Consider the following 15,349-nt stretch of genomic DNA (forward strand, 5'->3'; position numbering starts at 1 on the left):
GAGTATTCAGAAGTTTGATGTGGTCGTAAGTCAGTACTGTAATGAGAAGTTTCTCTCCGTTTGTTCGCTCCTCGTTAATTATCTTGACTGCGTTGGAGGAGCTATCGTGCTTGTTCAAGACCAGCATCTTTGGGTTGTCGCACACAAAGGACTACATTCTCGCGTGCTCCACGACTCCACATTTCTCTCCATGTGTGATTGTGCAATAAAAACTAAATGCGCTTTTACAATGCCCGACGCAAGTCAACTATCATCATTGCCACTACGCGATCCCTTTACATTTCAATTTTTTGGAGCTTCTCCATTGTTTGATGTTCGTGAGTCAGCTGGTTCAGCTCTTGGTTGTCTGGTGGCGCTCGACACTCGTGTTAAAACTGCAGCTGCCGCATACGAAATGGAAGTTATGCTTGAGAGTCTGGCAGAGCATGTTATGGATCTCTTAGCACAGGATGAGAATATCTTGCGTATTTACGCATCAGGAGATTTTAAATTTTTTGCGGCTTCAAGTGAGACCTTCGCTGCTTCCAGGAGCGAATCATCAACTTGTCTGCATCCATCCCAATCGAGCTACTTTGCGTTGCGTAACGAGTTTGATATTCGAAAAGCTAGCATCAAAACAAATGTAGCAGCTTAAACGAGGTGCTGTAATAGCTGCCTTCTCTACCTTGAATGTCAAAATGAAGCACACCCATACCATTAGTGGCGATGTCTATAGCGTAGTACCTCTGAAAGCAGCAAAAACTCGCAAAGATCAATTGAGTACCCAATATCATTTTCTGACGGTTGTTTAAGTACCAGCCTCGTAAATACTAATATACCTTTAATTACGACACAGCGTAAATGTTCCACATTTACGTTCACTAATCGTACGTCAATGCTCGTAACCCATATCACGTTGATACAGCGCTTTGTCACGCGCAGTGGGGCGGTCGGCCAACCAGTTACCACTGCTTGTTCGCCTTGCAAACTTCTTTTTCTTCTGGACATCTGTTGTCTCGAAGATGGCATCCAAATTGCACGTATCAACAAAATCTTGAAAAATATGGGGCGATGGATCAATGGCATTCTCCCCAAATTGCAAGTGAAGAATCTTGTTTAAATAATCCCTCTGTGCCCATCTTGGCACCTTTTTCTTTTGTTTACGACCTTTTTCCGAGTCGCTACTGTCTGCAGACTCAGCGTTGTCGGACATTTCATAGTTCACGACTTCTGGCGAATGACTTTTTGGAATCTTTCTGGGTACAGGAGACCCCAATGTGGGCTTTGCTGTAGACTTTGTCACAAGTTTTGGCGCCGTCTTCGCTACTGCTGGAACTGGCTGGGATGAAAGGGGCTTCGGGAATGACTGGGACGGCTGAGGTTTTGATATTGGCCTAGATATGGCTTTTTGCACCGTCTTAGAATCCGGCTTTGTAGCAAGTTGCGAAATGTCAGATGCAGTCGCCAGCTCGCGGTTCTTGTGATGTGATGCCACTGCAGCTGACACCTCGGTTTTTTGTGGCATTACTGGATTCGAAGCAAATCGAGACTTCTTTTCGGCTGCAAGCATCGCTCGCTTTTTTTCGAGCCCTGCACGCATCTCTTTGAGCTTCTGTTGACGTCGTTTTGCTAATTCCGCCTCTCGCTTCTTTCGCTCGTTTAAACGGTCTTGTTCTCGCTTGGCTTGAGCGTCCTTTTCAGCCTTTTCCTTAAGAGCAATCGCTTGCTTGTGCTCTTCCATTTTCTTCTTCAAAATAGCCTTGCGAATCTCCTTCTCCAATCGCTTTTTTTCCTCAGCAGCCCGTGATCTCTCCGCAAGCTTGAGAGCATTCACTGTAGGTGCAAGGCGGCTGTTGATGCTTGGTTGGGATAAATCTTTGTCCAAAAGTGACAAAGAGGAGTGCAGTCCTTTACCAGGATGCGAAACTGTTGTTTGCGGATTGTTAAGAGCGGTCGCAGCACCAGATTTTAATGCATTCTCCACAAGTGAAGACTCAGGAATTGACGAAACCGTGGAGGATAATGATTCGGATCGGTTCCATGTCGGCGGCTCGGTTTTTTTCGCACTTTCCGCAGTCTTAGCCATGGTGGCTATTGGCGACAAGATGGAAGACTCAGGCTTTGATTGATGCAGCTCCTGTCTCGACGGCATTTGTTCGCCAAAATAAAGTAGAGAGTCATTCAGAGTTTGTCCAGTCGATGGCATAGACTTTGCCGCTGGCTTATCTGTGAGTCGAGCAGCTGTTATTCGCTCGGCGTGTTGCTTGTCTTCAATAGCAGAATATGTGGATCGTAGGCCTTTGTCTTCATGGTGGGAGGTCTCAGAGATGCTTATCACTTCTTGTCGCAGGTTTTGAGATTGCATTGAATCGTGCTTCTTCTCGTTCCCTTCTCGAGTACTTATGACCGCCGTTAGCTGCACTTGGGAATCTACTTTCGATGCAGAGGCTTTCTGCTCATCATTCGATGGAACGTTACTTTCTGTCGCCGTCAAAACAGAGAGCGGCACTGAATCGGGCACTGTTTTGGTTGATGCCACAGACGTCAAAGCGCTTTTTCTATTATCACCTGCTGAAGAAGCTCGTAGCTTTGCCTTCAGCTGATCACGCTTTGCCCAAAAAGCTTTGCTTGCCTTAGCTTCTTCGAGCCGCTTCTGAGCAGATAACTTCGCAGCAGCTCGAAGCTTCTGTGCCTCACGCTGAACACTTTCATCGAACTCACGCTTTCTTCGTTGCTCTTCTGTTTCTTGTTCTAGCCCAAGCCATGTAGGAGGATCCTTGCATGTTGATGATGTCAAGACAGATGTGACAGGTGTGCTAACGGGTGTCACCTTATGGTCACCATCGCCTGTTTTGAACTCCCATTTCTCTTCTCCTTCTGAAGACGCGTCACTTTTATCATCTAATATCGGCGTATCATCTGGACTGGGCTCTGGCTGACTCGAATCAGTCTGCGAGCTTTCTGCAATCACATTCACCATATTTTTCGCGGCAAAACTAACTTTTCTTGATGTTCTAGGCGCCAACGATGTCGTCTTTCGTAAGATCGACTTCCTTTTCAATGGTAATGGACTCGCCATGTCTCGCTTTTCCCTCATCTGTGTCGAATTTCTCGTTTCTTGATCATCACATGTCATCGAATTTCGAAGTCGCTTTGTAGTGGTATCTTCTGCATCCCGCCTTGTCTGATTTTTTGGTTCCTTGTCATTCTTCATAAAGGTTTTCGGTTGACTCAAATCTTTGATTCGTGCTGCATTCTCAGTTACAGATTGTATCATGTCCAGAGAATTTTTACTGCTATTCCTTGCTGCGACCGCCGATACTTTATCGATTACCTCTTGATCGTCCTTTTCTGTGTCAATAACTTTGTTCTCGTCATCCTTTGCTGTCGCTTTCGGTGATGTTGACTGGCTACGTATCGGATTGTAAGATCCTATGCTTTCTCTCACAATCTCGTCATCGTCGTCTTCAATTACCACAATTCCAGTATTCTCTTCCTGTTCATGGCTTTTATTTTCTCCCTGTTCTTCATCTAGTGCATCTTGCAGTCGACTAAACAGTGCAGCCTTCAGTCCGTTCGTAGGTAGCCCTCGTTTTTTTAACTCTGTTCGTAAATCCACCACTTTAAGTTTTGTTGGGTCTCTTAGCACTCCATCTGAAGGACGAACTCTCTTCCTTCTATTCTTTTCTTCTCCTGTCACGTCCACACTTTCCAATCTCGTTCGCAATCGCGTTGAAAGTCTTGTGTTTATCCTTTTCTGAGCATCAGAAGGCGGTGCAGATTGTTCCTGCTGCGTTTTAATCTTTTGCTTCTTCATGGACGGTTCAGTCGTGTTTTCTGGAGCGCTACAAGGTACAATACAATCAAGTCATGCGCATATAGATGTTAGCCATCATATCAATCGTTCAAAAGAAAATCAGCTTCAACAGACTCAATTTACCTCGGAAAAGGCGCTATAGTTACTGGCGGCTCGGATTCAAAACGCACTTTGACCTTTAACGAGCGTGAAATCTGCGCCAGTTCACTCTGCAACCACAAAACATTGCAAGCGTGTTGACTCTCTACTGCTTTCCAATTCTCGTGCGAAAGGCTTTGCAGATGGCTGCGCACACGAAGCAAAGCATCGCCCATGGCTACCCTCTTGATTGCCTTTCGCGCGGTTTAAATGTTTAAGGAGTTGGAATATTTTCACTCATATTTGACGGCATTTAATTTGCTAGTTAAATGAATTTTAAGGCTTGAAATTTTACTTTTGAAGACTTTTGAAAAAAATGTCCAAGAAATAAATATTTGCTCAATGGTAATTTTAAATTTGTATTTCAGAAAAATCTCACTCTGAAAATTCAAAAAGCGCTTTAAAATATTAATTCTACCCTGTGGCTTGACGATAAAATTGACGACTACACAATGAATATATTTATTGCTTCGTTGTCCTTGTCTATCTGCATGGCGCTAATCTATCGCTAAGAGCTAAAAAATTTTTATTCGCTAATAGATATCGCCTTCGTGCTGCCTCGAAAAAATGCAACATGTGAATAATATGAATGTTGGCTTCTTTTGTACAGTTGAACGCGTGTCTTCGCCTTAGTAATCACTGAATTCACTGATGCATCCAATCCAGTGATGATCGCTATCGCTCCGATATTCGGCGTTGTAAACTTGATGAAGCCCAAACAACAATCGTATAGTTGTTTTCACGAATTTATAGATTATAATCTGCACACTCTAAAAATGCGATCAATTTTTACTCTGCTCCAAACAAGGCTACTTACTTTCTACTGGTAATTGTTCTCAGACTCATTTTATCTTAAGACATAATGTGTCTTGGAAGTTACGTTCATGGCAAGCATTCTGCATTGCTACCTCTTCCCATGAAACATTATCCTAATGGCTAATGCTGTCACCTTATTATCATGTAGAGTTAATCCCAGTTTAGGCTCAAAAGCTATCTTTCAGGGGGAATGCTTGATTCTAAACGTGCTTTCTGGCATATCAAACGTAAAGCTTATATTTTTATGTGGCTTGATGCATCAAACTGCAAGATTATCATCGTGGATACACACAAGTACCCGCGTCTTGGATTATTTACCTAGGATGAGCCTACAGAAACGCAAAGCTCTTATAGTCCCAGAGTCCTGCTTCAACTTTGGTTAATTGTCACAACACTCCTTTACAGAGATAAAGTCACGCTAATGGCAAATCATTAGCAAGATTGATTATCGTTAGAACGACGTGAAATGCTGTACACTGAATTCTCAAATATCAGTGATCATATTTGCTTTATTACACTGTTCTTCTTACAATGAAATCGTTAATATCACTTTTGTGAAATTAAAATAGCAAAATTAGATTGTTTTACTTTAAAAAAAAAATATCAAATAAAAATTGCCTTTTAAACATGCACTGACACTGATACGCGGGACACTCCATGGCTTTGCATGCGACCGCTACTCAATCGCGCAACTATGCAGAGGAGTTGCACCCAATTTTCTCGACAACATCTTGACATATACGAATTTTCCAGCTTTTGCGCAAGTGACCAACACTCTACGGACCAGCCAGCCAACTAGCTGTCGTGCACCCCTCTCGCTCCTAGCTACCACGTGCCCTGCCAGATGTCGTCCACACTTTGTTTTAGTGAAGTGCAGGTACCTGGTGGCAGAGCGCGAATCTCTTGAGGGGAAAGCCGGTCGACCGCGCGAGAGAGAAGCTTACTATTGCCGCGACATAAAGTGCCGAGGCGAGATCGACTCGCTCCAGTTGCCGCATGGGTGTCCCCGCTCCGTCACTTCAGCAAAACATTTCTATCGCGCTCGATCGCGTTCGTGTTCTAGCCATGCACAGCTGCTCTCGCGGCGTTTCTCTCGCTCATTCTTTACAGCCTGTAATCCCCTCATGCCGCCGTGACGCCGAGTCCTTAGGCTCCCTGGTCACAAGACCGCCCGCATGATTTCAAGTGCGCATCCTCCACCTATCGTGTATGTCGTACTCACACAGTTGATAATTACCCGCGATCTCTTGGCAAGGTCGGCATCTGATGCATCGGCATCGCAAAACCCCGGGTCTCCATGTGCCCTAGCTCAATTTTGTTAGGCATAACCCGAATTATGTGGTTTGGTCTTTCTGGTGCGTTCCCAGTCCTAGGTTCCGAAACGCGATTTTCAACATCCAGTCGCTGTGTCATTCAAGCTTTCCAGTATCAAGCACGAATCCGACGAAGCTAAGCAGTCTCAGTACAAGGCCAGGGTCCCAAGCCGTAGGGATAGTATGACGTTCAAGTCTTTGTAGCACATATTAGACTATCAGATCTCACAGTACAGGTTACACCTGAAAGAATTCTTATGCTCTTTACTGATCATATTAAAAAAAATCAAATAAATTATTCCTTTAAATCTTTGTCGACATCGTTCTGGAAGACAAGTCACCTGATGCCGCCATTCGACATTTAAGACACATCGTTCGTTAAGCGGTTTGTTATATATTTGTCTAGTTACGTTTGATTCTGTCCTTAGGCTAAACTTCTCATTTGTTACTGATGCGTACCTGGATTGGCATCGATTCCTGTAGTCGACCTTGCTAGGCTCACTTTTATCACTAATATACTGAATTACGACTTTCGATGAGTATCATTGCCGCTTCTAGTCTACTCAAACCCCAGCATACCTAGCTTCGCAAGCGACTATTGCTGACATGGATTGCTGAAATATTTTATTATGATTTTCTTCTATAATATTCTCACTCTTTTAGTACCGTTCATCATCAATATTGGACAAACCTACATAAAGAGAGAGACCGTGGGGTGATCGTCTGGTGTTAAAGTAAGACACTGTATGCGTGTGTCCACGCTAGATTATATACAGAATTTTGCTTGACATTTCAAAAGGATTAGCTCCTAAGTATTGCTGTAAGCAGATCAGGTTACATTAGTGATATTAAATAAGTAGAATACCACACAAAAGCAAGCTGAGAATTTTGTTTACAAACCTTCGCTGACACACATCATCGCAATAGATTATCAGGCCGCAGAAGATTCTTAAGTCGTACGCTCGTCACCGTATCTACCGAGTGAGCCAAAATCATCCTTGGAAGCGACAATAAATTTTTCGTTGTGAGTTTGTCATGCTCGAGATGCCGGCAAGAATGAAGCAACTGGCGCATGTACAGTCGATGAATTCTTGAAACATCGCAGATATGAGAAGTATATCAGATCCAAAGAAATGAAGAATCTCGTCTGATTGCTCAGAATGTCGCGTTCGAACACCATGCAAAACTGTGGCGGTTCCGCAAGGTTGGGACACGTTGCAAGAGTTTATCAGCAGAAAGTTGTCGCGATTCGTGTATATATATTCTTTACGGACTCGAAATGAAAATTGTATGATGATAGTCAAGTATCTTGATGGGCTGAGCAGTCAGTTGATCGGCTTGACGACTCGTGTTACTGCTACGAAGCCTCCCTGTATAGTATGAGTGGATCTCATCGATTGTAAAGACCTAAAAAAAATCTACTCAGGAGACTTAATCATAAGTGCTGAAAGAGTGCAACCCAAAAAACGGAAAGCAGGATGTGCGCAATGAAAACTGCGTTGTATGGCACAGGGACCGAGAGCGATGAATTTGCAAAGAGAAATGGGTGCAACGCGCGCATGATCAAAGACACGTATTTTGGTCCACAGATGAGGTAAGAAGCTGAACGTCTGAAATGGACTCCCCACATAATATCGCATCGTAAGGATTTTGTGAGTACATCGTTGCTGACTAAAGCATCCGAGTAGAAATGGCTACTGACGCAGAAAATGCATCGTAATGAGAGGGTCGCAAGTTTAAAGAAGTTGATGATGACGAATGATCCCAATGTTCCAGACTCTGTACATTCAAAATTGAATCGACGACATTTTTGGTAAGAGACTTGCTGCATGTAACCTGAGCGTAGATTATTTTAGTCTGTTTAGCTACAATAATTTCAGGATAAGGTATGTTAGGCGTACAAGCTGAATTGTGAAATCGAGGCTGCGGGTTTTGTAAACGATTTGAGCATGGACACTGGTGAGAACTGTAGCTTTTTCGATCGGTTTATTCTTAGTTAGATGCGCAAGTTAGCATACGGCATGTAACGACTGATACCCGACGACAGAGCAACAGTATTAAGTGGTGGATGCACGAGAATAGATCAAATCATAATTCGGTTCAATATCAAAAAAAGGATGTATCGCAGTCGGCACACGCAGACGTGATGGATCCACGAATGTCAAAGTTATAGGATAGAGCATATTGGGATTTCGTTTCTGTGAAAGAGAACTCGATGTGCAAAACAGAAAGCGAGCGACCAATTATGTTCACGGTGTCTGTAACGCTGTAGAAGTCGGTTCAAATTTTACGCGTGGGTAATTGCCTGGAATATCTGAACAAGCCGTCAAACGACAATTGCGAGCTTTAGCGAAATCGACACCAGGAGCATTTGTCGATTGTCGTAAGCAGAATGGGGTGGACGAGCAGATAAACGATGAAATGTTTATCAATTATTGGATTAAGACGGTCAACATGATGATCTACTTGATCGACAAGACAAATATAAAGATTCTTTAGACACATAATACTTTATGAGTTTGATTACACGATCAAAATTTAGCGTTCGGATCTCAAGGCTACGCTGGTATGGACGATGTAAAGTGTATTCAAAAGCCAAAAGCAAAACTTTGAGGTGCTTTTTTGGTTCGCTGACAACAATTAAAGTGAAATGGTGTATGAGTGTGAGACTGCTTAAAATTGACGATAGTGAAGTAAGCGTAATACATAATACCTGCCAGACTTTCAACCCAATGATTGTGTAGTGACAGTGGTGACGATTAGCTTTACGAGGAAAGTGAAGCCTGAAGTCTCGATAGCACCATCCCAGACAACCGCAATTGATAAGTCGATATTGATTGTTGAAGAGTCGGATGGGTAAATCGTAATGCATGAAGGCGCATTAGAGACACTATCGACCAGAGTTGATCTGTCAACTATTTAAATAACGAAAGGACCGAATTAAGTGATGCGATGTCAATCATTCTCTTATGCAGCCAGGTCATCGAATTTAGACTCTTGGAGTCAGCTGGCACAGAATATGCAGATACTATGTTCCACCGGATGATAGCAACTCGAACAACGAAGATCACCTGTGGGCATCATCTCCAAAAAATTCTCGCGCAAGAGATTTGAGCAGTCTAATAGTTTTCATAGTCGAAAACATCTATGCATTTGATGTCAGGTTTAAGGACGCAATTTTGCTCAAATAATGTATGAACAGTCATAATGCGCAAAGATGAATTGAAAAATTGGGAAGTGAAACTTGAGCGTTCGAGTTTGATGGACCACGGCCTTTGGTGACAAAAATTTTGGAAATGTGACCAGTTGGCTGCCGATAAGTCTTCGCCAAGAAGTGAAGCAAGCACTAGTAAGGTGCCACGTTAAAAAGTTGGTCTATCATCAGACACTCGAAGCAGACATTTGGTGTGCGTATTTCTTGACGTAATCGCCAGCAGACAACAAAAGTTGTCATTTTGTCGGGCGGCAGCTGGTACTATTACGTAATGCAGCTGTACGATCATAATGGAGTACTACAGAGTGCAAATAACGTCAATGACAGCATCTGCTGACTTGGCAAGGTCTCGGATTTCCGAAGCTATCCGTAATGACCATGGTCCGCCCGATTGGTGTGCAAAGCCAGGGCAAATAAAATTGGATTTCGTGTAAGAATGTCTTTATGTTGATGGAATGGATTATAGTGGTGAACCAAGCAAAAGCATAGAATAAATCAAATTAGCGCTGGAAAAAGCTCTTAGAATAGACATTTAGGCGAGACCAAGCTCATGAATTAAACATTTTACCTACTAACAAGAATGTTGCGCATGATCAAGCACTCACATCAAATTTTGACGTTGTGAAGCGGTTTAAGTAGCAATGCTCTAAGGTACATAAGATCTGTGCGATTTCGGCTAAAATCTGGTAAATATGTGTTCTTGAACGACTGATGCTAGGTGACAAGATAAGCGCCTTTTAGTGCGTATAGTTTTTATCGGAAGTTTCATCTACACGACCCCATGCACTCGACCAGACGTTGCGATTGTGGTGGTTTAGCTTTCTCGTTTTTTAATAAAATTGACGCAGCAGCACTAGAAGGCCGCGTCTCATGTGATTTCCAAATGAGAAACTATGAGAAAGTTTGGTGCATTAGCTTAAATGTTGCTTTGTACACTGGTGCCGATTAGAGCGGTGTCAGGGATCATGGTTGTAGATAGACACGCCCTTGTTGTTCATAGTCCAAAGAATCATTGCAATGTGGCCCTCAGCTCAGTAACCTGAGTAAATGGCGCAAAGCTTGCAGCGGATAAAAAATTTGGGCTAGGAGTCTGTTCGAAGCTCTTGGATAAGAGCAAGTTAGAGCAACAATTATTTTCGAATGCAATCGTGCTGGCAATGGACAGTGAATTGAATGCCAACAATGCATTTCGAGATCCGCCATCACTTCATTCGAAAAACTTGATTCGAAAAGAAATTGTTGTCCTAAATCTCAGCACAGAAAAAATGACAGCATATATGATGATGAAGCCTTCGGGGGGCGCGAAACTTCAGTTATCTTGAAGTGCAAGCAACGTATACCTCAAGTTAACTTGCATTAACGTCGAGTGAGAGAAGAGGAGTAGAGCCTTATACTCTACGGAAGGTGTGTATTTGTATAGAATCGCGAGCATGATTACGGGTGCTGTGTAACTACTTGTTGAATGAAGTAAATCACGGTAGATTAGCATCGTTCTTAACCGTTATGAATAGGATTTTTAGGTAGCACACGGATAGCGCTATCCATACTGGTAACCACATTCATTCTAATCATCATACTAACGCCCGTCATGACATTTCATCACATACCTCAACTGTTCACACAACAGTTTCAGCAACATTTATATCCAAGTCACTAATAAGCTTACCATTATGTTCTCAATAGCCGTTGTACAATGTCATTTTTATGTGCTTCTTTTTAATCACTAATTATTATGCTTTTGAAGCCGAGTAACCTGACTAGTAAGACTCCAAATGTTCGGCTGCAATCTTTCGGCTATCTTGATGAATCTATCCTTTCGAGCACATGGCATTCAGATTTACAGAATCAATCCGATAGAGCGTTCTGTCAATGCTCTCTGAGAAAGGTACCCTTCAGATTGTTTGTGTACACCAACATCCTTGATGTCAATTGCTGCCATGTTTAGGCAATTTTGTCGATCGAGCTTTGACATGACACCTTTTATGGTGATTCTGTTGTACTACATATGACGGTCATTCACCATAGCGAACTAATGTACTAGTATATTCATGCAACGTCAACCTCCGGGTTGTCCGAAATGTTCAGAATGAACTCTTTGGTATCAGCCGACCAACAGATCGGATTATCTCGTCTGGAATATGAAATTTTCAGTCGCGCATACACTTACGTCTATAGTTCATGCTATCAACTTCGCGTTATTAAATCGGCTTCCTCGTTCAATTTTTCATTCTAGCTCGTTAGGTCACGAAATCGTGTTGAATATGGCACGCTTAGCTAGCGTTCGACGTGTAAGCTCTGTAAGTTTTCAGTTTTATCAAAAGAGTTTCTGCCGTGGCTGATCATTATCAACATGCATATTTTCACTTATCAACTATAAAATCACATTTCTTGTCTGACGCAATCTACCAGATATTTTAACACATCAATATGGAACTACAAAATTTTACTGCTTATATGTCCTCCTACCGCTTATTTGTCGCCTATCGCCGAGAGGAAATCGTCGTATGTTTGGAACTTTCGCTGCAAGAAGGTATTTTGGATCAATTTTAATGCTACCGAAAGTGAAATGTGAAATGCTTACAAAATTGATTCCAGACACTTAAAAACTTGAAGATACGCAGTTTTTAAACATAGTAATTTTCATTTTAACGGATATTATGAGCTGAGTCCGCTATCATTAAGATTTTAGTCTTGCATAATTCCATATCATATTCACCTTCGGCCGGAAGTGAAGCCACCAGCGCGGTCAGTTTTTGCAGACAATGTTTCTTTGCTCGTTATGTTGTGCATAGCACGGTCTTGCTCCAAAAATCTACGGCGGGTTCCTTAACCGCTGACGAAGCTGTCATTCACAAAAGCGACAGTGACACAGTCATTAATCATGTCGCTTTCATTGTCGACAGTCAAAACGATGTATCTACGGTATCGTAGTTGACGAGTGACTGGCTACAAATCATTTATCATCCTCCTGGTTCACCCCTCGGCATGCCCAGTATGAACCAAACCATACGACATTGTGCAGCGGGATTTCCGTACACTTTTGCAGAGGAAGTCTTGACTTTCAGAGCTCGCGTCAACAAACACAGAGAGGTTAAGTTCGTACAAAAAGTAAGTAACACTGTTTTATTTCAAGAATTGATACATCCTGCATATATCTATTTATACAAAAACTTAATATGTTTTATTATTTTTCATAAAAAATTGTCTTATTTTCATAATCAAGAATGATGTCATATTCAGTACTTATGAAGAAATGCAACTTTACGTAGTGTAATATTTAGTACAATTTCACCAATACAAAAGCTCACGGATATTAGTAGTTTGACACAGGTAAACTTGTAATGAAAACTATTATCGGAGAAATTCGTTAGCTCATAATTTTTGCTGTCTATCAAGACCATTATTGTGATCATTACGGTTAACCAAAATAATTGCCAGCTTTGGTCGAGATAACCCAAGGAATCTCTTTCCTGTCATATTTTTTTTCACCATCAAAGTATGAAGCAATTTCAGCTCGAATTAATTCGACAGTCTACCATTCCAACCCATGATTGCCAAAGTCCCTACAGCAAGACGCTACGTGCGGTGACCTGCTTATGTAACCTATGACGATTGTCAGCAAGCGTCTGCATTGTTTTATTATTGGTAAGCTTTAATGACAATGTTTAATGGCAACACAGATTGTATGAAAATGACACTATTGCATCTACCACGTATTAGTTTGTATTCTACTTCAATGAGCAGTAGAAGTTACTAGCTTGTTATAGTGATGTTTCAGCTCATAAGAACCGAGTCGTTGTATTCTTTTGTTCCGACGACCGTTTGAAATGGCAGCCTGAAACTGGGTAAATCAACCCTGTCGGAAACGTAATTTTACGCCATTATTGTTATCAAGTACAAAAGCAAAAATATTTACAGTGCAAAAAAATATTATTTTGGTATTTATTGGTCATAACGAGCAGCTGCTTCACGTCTAATTTTGATCGTTGTATAAAAACGCGGTTAAGATACCGTTGCTAAATTTCGCAAACTGGCCTATCATCATCATAATAAATACATGATTTGCAAGGACCTCTGCGATCGTATATTTACATTAATAATGCCGACATTCTCGAATTTGCTTAAAAGAAGACACAAGGAAGTCTACAACTAATATGTGCATGAAAGTTGAGTGTACGACCTGCAGTAAAGCCACTTGGAAAGGATGCGGCCAGCACATCGATGTTGCGCTTGCTGGCGTCAAGGAAGAGGATCGTTGTCCTAATTGGAAGATCGGCAAGCACTAATCATGACTACGCAACGTTCAAGAGTTTGGTATATCAACAGACTATCAAACACGTTATTGTTGACACTCGTAATTCTTTGATACTTGATTAATAGTTTATCTGAAAAATTTAGGAGAAGTTTTGTTAACTTTACGAATCGTCATACCTAAATAAAACATTTTAAGCACCTGCATACTCTAATTTGTTCAATACTATTGAGTTTGCGTCGATCTTCACACGGTCATTGCGATCATATTTACTTGACTTTCTACCTACAATGTCCAAGATCTTCATTCAATCGTCAGATAATTGGCACTGGAGCTTCATGCAGAAGCTGGTTCATTTGTCGGTGTATTCGATACATTTACAATCGGAAATGTCGACGACTCCAAAACAACAGGCAAAGCTGCATCCACTTCTCTATTATAATTTCTCAATGTTCTAGATGCTCGTTTTGATCTTGGTTTGCCCATATCAACGCTGCATTTGAGCTTCATCACGGGTGAAGGGGTACACACACTGAATGAAGGCGTTTGTCCGGTTCCACTATGAGGTGTAACACTCAGTCTTCTTCTAGCTCTCCCTGTAGCTTTCAATTTATGTTCTTTCGTAACCAACTTGAGCCTTGTTTCTGCTTTTGGTTTCTTGTTAGGCGTTTTCAAAGACGTTGGTGTAGACTCTTCCACGGCATGTAATTTGCTAATTCTCTTGCAAAAAAGCACTTCATCGTGCTCTTTTGGGTCAAAATAGATACCAACAATTCCACTGTCATTCGCGACTCGAATATTAACCACATCATCGTCTACGAGCACAGTATCTCGATTACAAATGACAATTTGATCATTCGAACGATTTTGAATCTCAAGAGCTGCGGAAATGACAAATGGAAGTTTAAATTTTCGATCCAAATGACGACCATTTGTTTGCCAAAGTGGTAGAAAAGACCCAGTTTGGTCATGGGTCAAAGTCCATGCACGATCATCTCCTCGGACCACGACCTGAGCTACAATCTCTGGACTAAAACACAGCTGAAGTACATTTTGAATCAGCTGCACTTGTGGACTAAATGTTACAATTGCTACATTCACACCAATTTCACAGAGTAATGGCACTAGCAGCTCGAAAAACCGCCGTACATGGGAACGCAATGCCGCTGCTGTCCCAGACCACAATCCGCCCGTGTGAACAGTCACAAATGTGGCATCAAAGTCAATGCAGACTAGTTTTGCACCCGCAGATTTAAGTCCTAAAGCGGCTTCTAATGCATGACTTTCTGCTGGATCCAAGCTCGGCTGGCACCCGGACGCCATGCCCAGTACTTTACCAGACGGTTACACACAATAACTTTTAAATTTTAGAGGGAAATATTTTGATTCGTTGATGGCGCTTTATTTTAAATCTGACCTTCAACAATTGCTTTGTATTTCGTACACCTTGTGATCTGACAACATTCATAATCTAGATTTGTAAATTAAGAAATTAAGATTATAAGAATTCGCAAGCCATGTTATGATTTTTTGACTGAAAATAAATTAACTCACTTTAGTTCTCATTTTTGAGAGTTCGGATAGCTATGTATCACACACTACAAAACATTTTTTTGTTGATTCATGTCAATAACGTAAGCATACTAACCTTTTATAAGCCGAGCAACTTTTTTTCGTGAATTTGCATAGTTTTAATAAAAAAGCATCGAGCAAGGTTAAGTGATATGAAATTATCACGCCTAGAAACCGTTGATTGCAGAAAGTGACCTTAAAGTCGACTGTTATTTGCGATGAGGTTGTGTCCACAAGTAGCTTTTGGA

At 41.7% G+C, this 15,349-nt stretch overlaps 3 protein-coding genes across 3 annotated transcripts; 1 reads left to right on the forward strand and 2 right to left on the reverse strand.

Moving 5' to 3' along the window:
* Positions 1 to 229: 229 nt before the first annotated feature.
* On the forward strand, positions 230 to 634 carry PHALS_10892 (hypothetical protein F442_02054; the record flags this gene model as incomplete). The annotated part of the gene is made up of 1 exon (XM_024726396.1): positions 230 to 634. The coding sequence occupies one exon, from the start codon at positions 230 to 232 to the stop codon at positions 632 to 634; it is 405 nt and encodes a 134-aa protein (XP_024577077.1).
* Positions 635 to 871: 237 nt separating this feature from the next.
* Positions 872 to 4,110, reverse strand: PHALS_10893 (SAP domain; the record flags this gene model as incomplete). Its single annotated transcript, XM_024726397.1, has 2 exons — positions 872 to 3,824; positions 3,920 to 4,110. 2 exons carry the CDS (start codon positions 4,108 to 4,110, stop codon positions 872 to 874), a joined length of 3,144 nt encoding a protein of 1,047 aa, XP_024577078.1.
* A 9,755-nt stretch (positions 4,111 to 13,865) lies between these two features.
* Positions 13,866 to 14,852, reverse strand: PHALS_10894 (atp-binding cassette superfamily; the record flags this gene model as incomplete). Its single annotated transcript, XM_024726398.1, has 1 exon — positions 13,866 to 14,852. The coding sequence occupies one exon, from the start codon at positions 14,850 to 14,852 to the stop codon at positions 13,866 to 13,868; it is 987 nt and encodes a 328-aa protein (XP_024577079.1).
* Positions 14,853 to 15,349: the final 497 nt, after the last annotated feature.

Source organism: Plasmopara halstedii (assembly GCF_900000015.1).
Source record: "Plasmopara halstedii genome assembly, contig: Scaffold_525, whole genome shotgun sequence".
NCBI lineage: Eukaryota > Oomycota > Peronosporomycetes > Peronosporales > Peronosporaceae > Plasmopara > Plasmopara halstedii.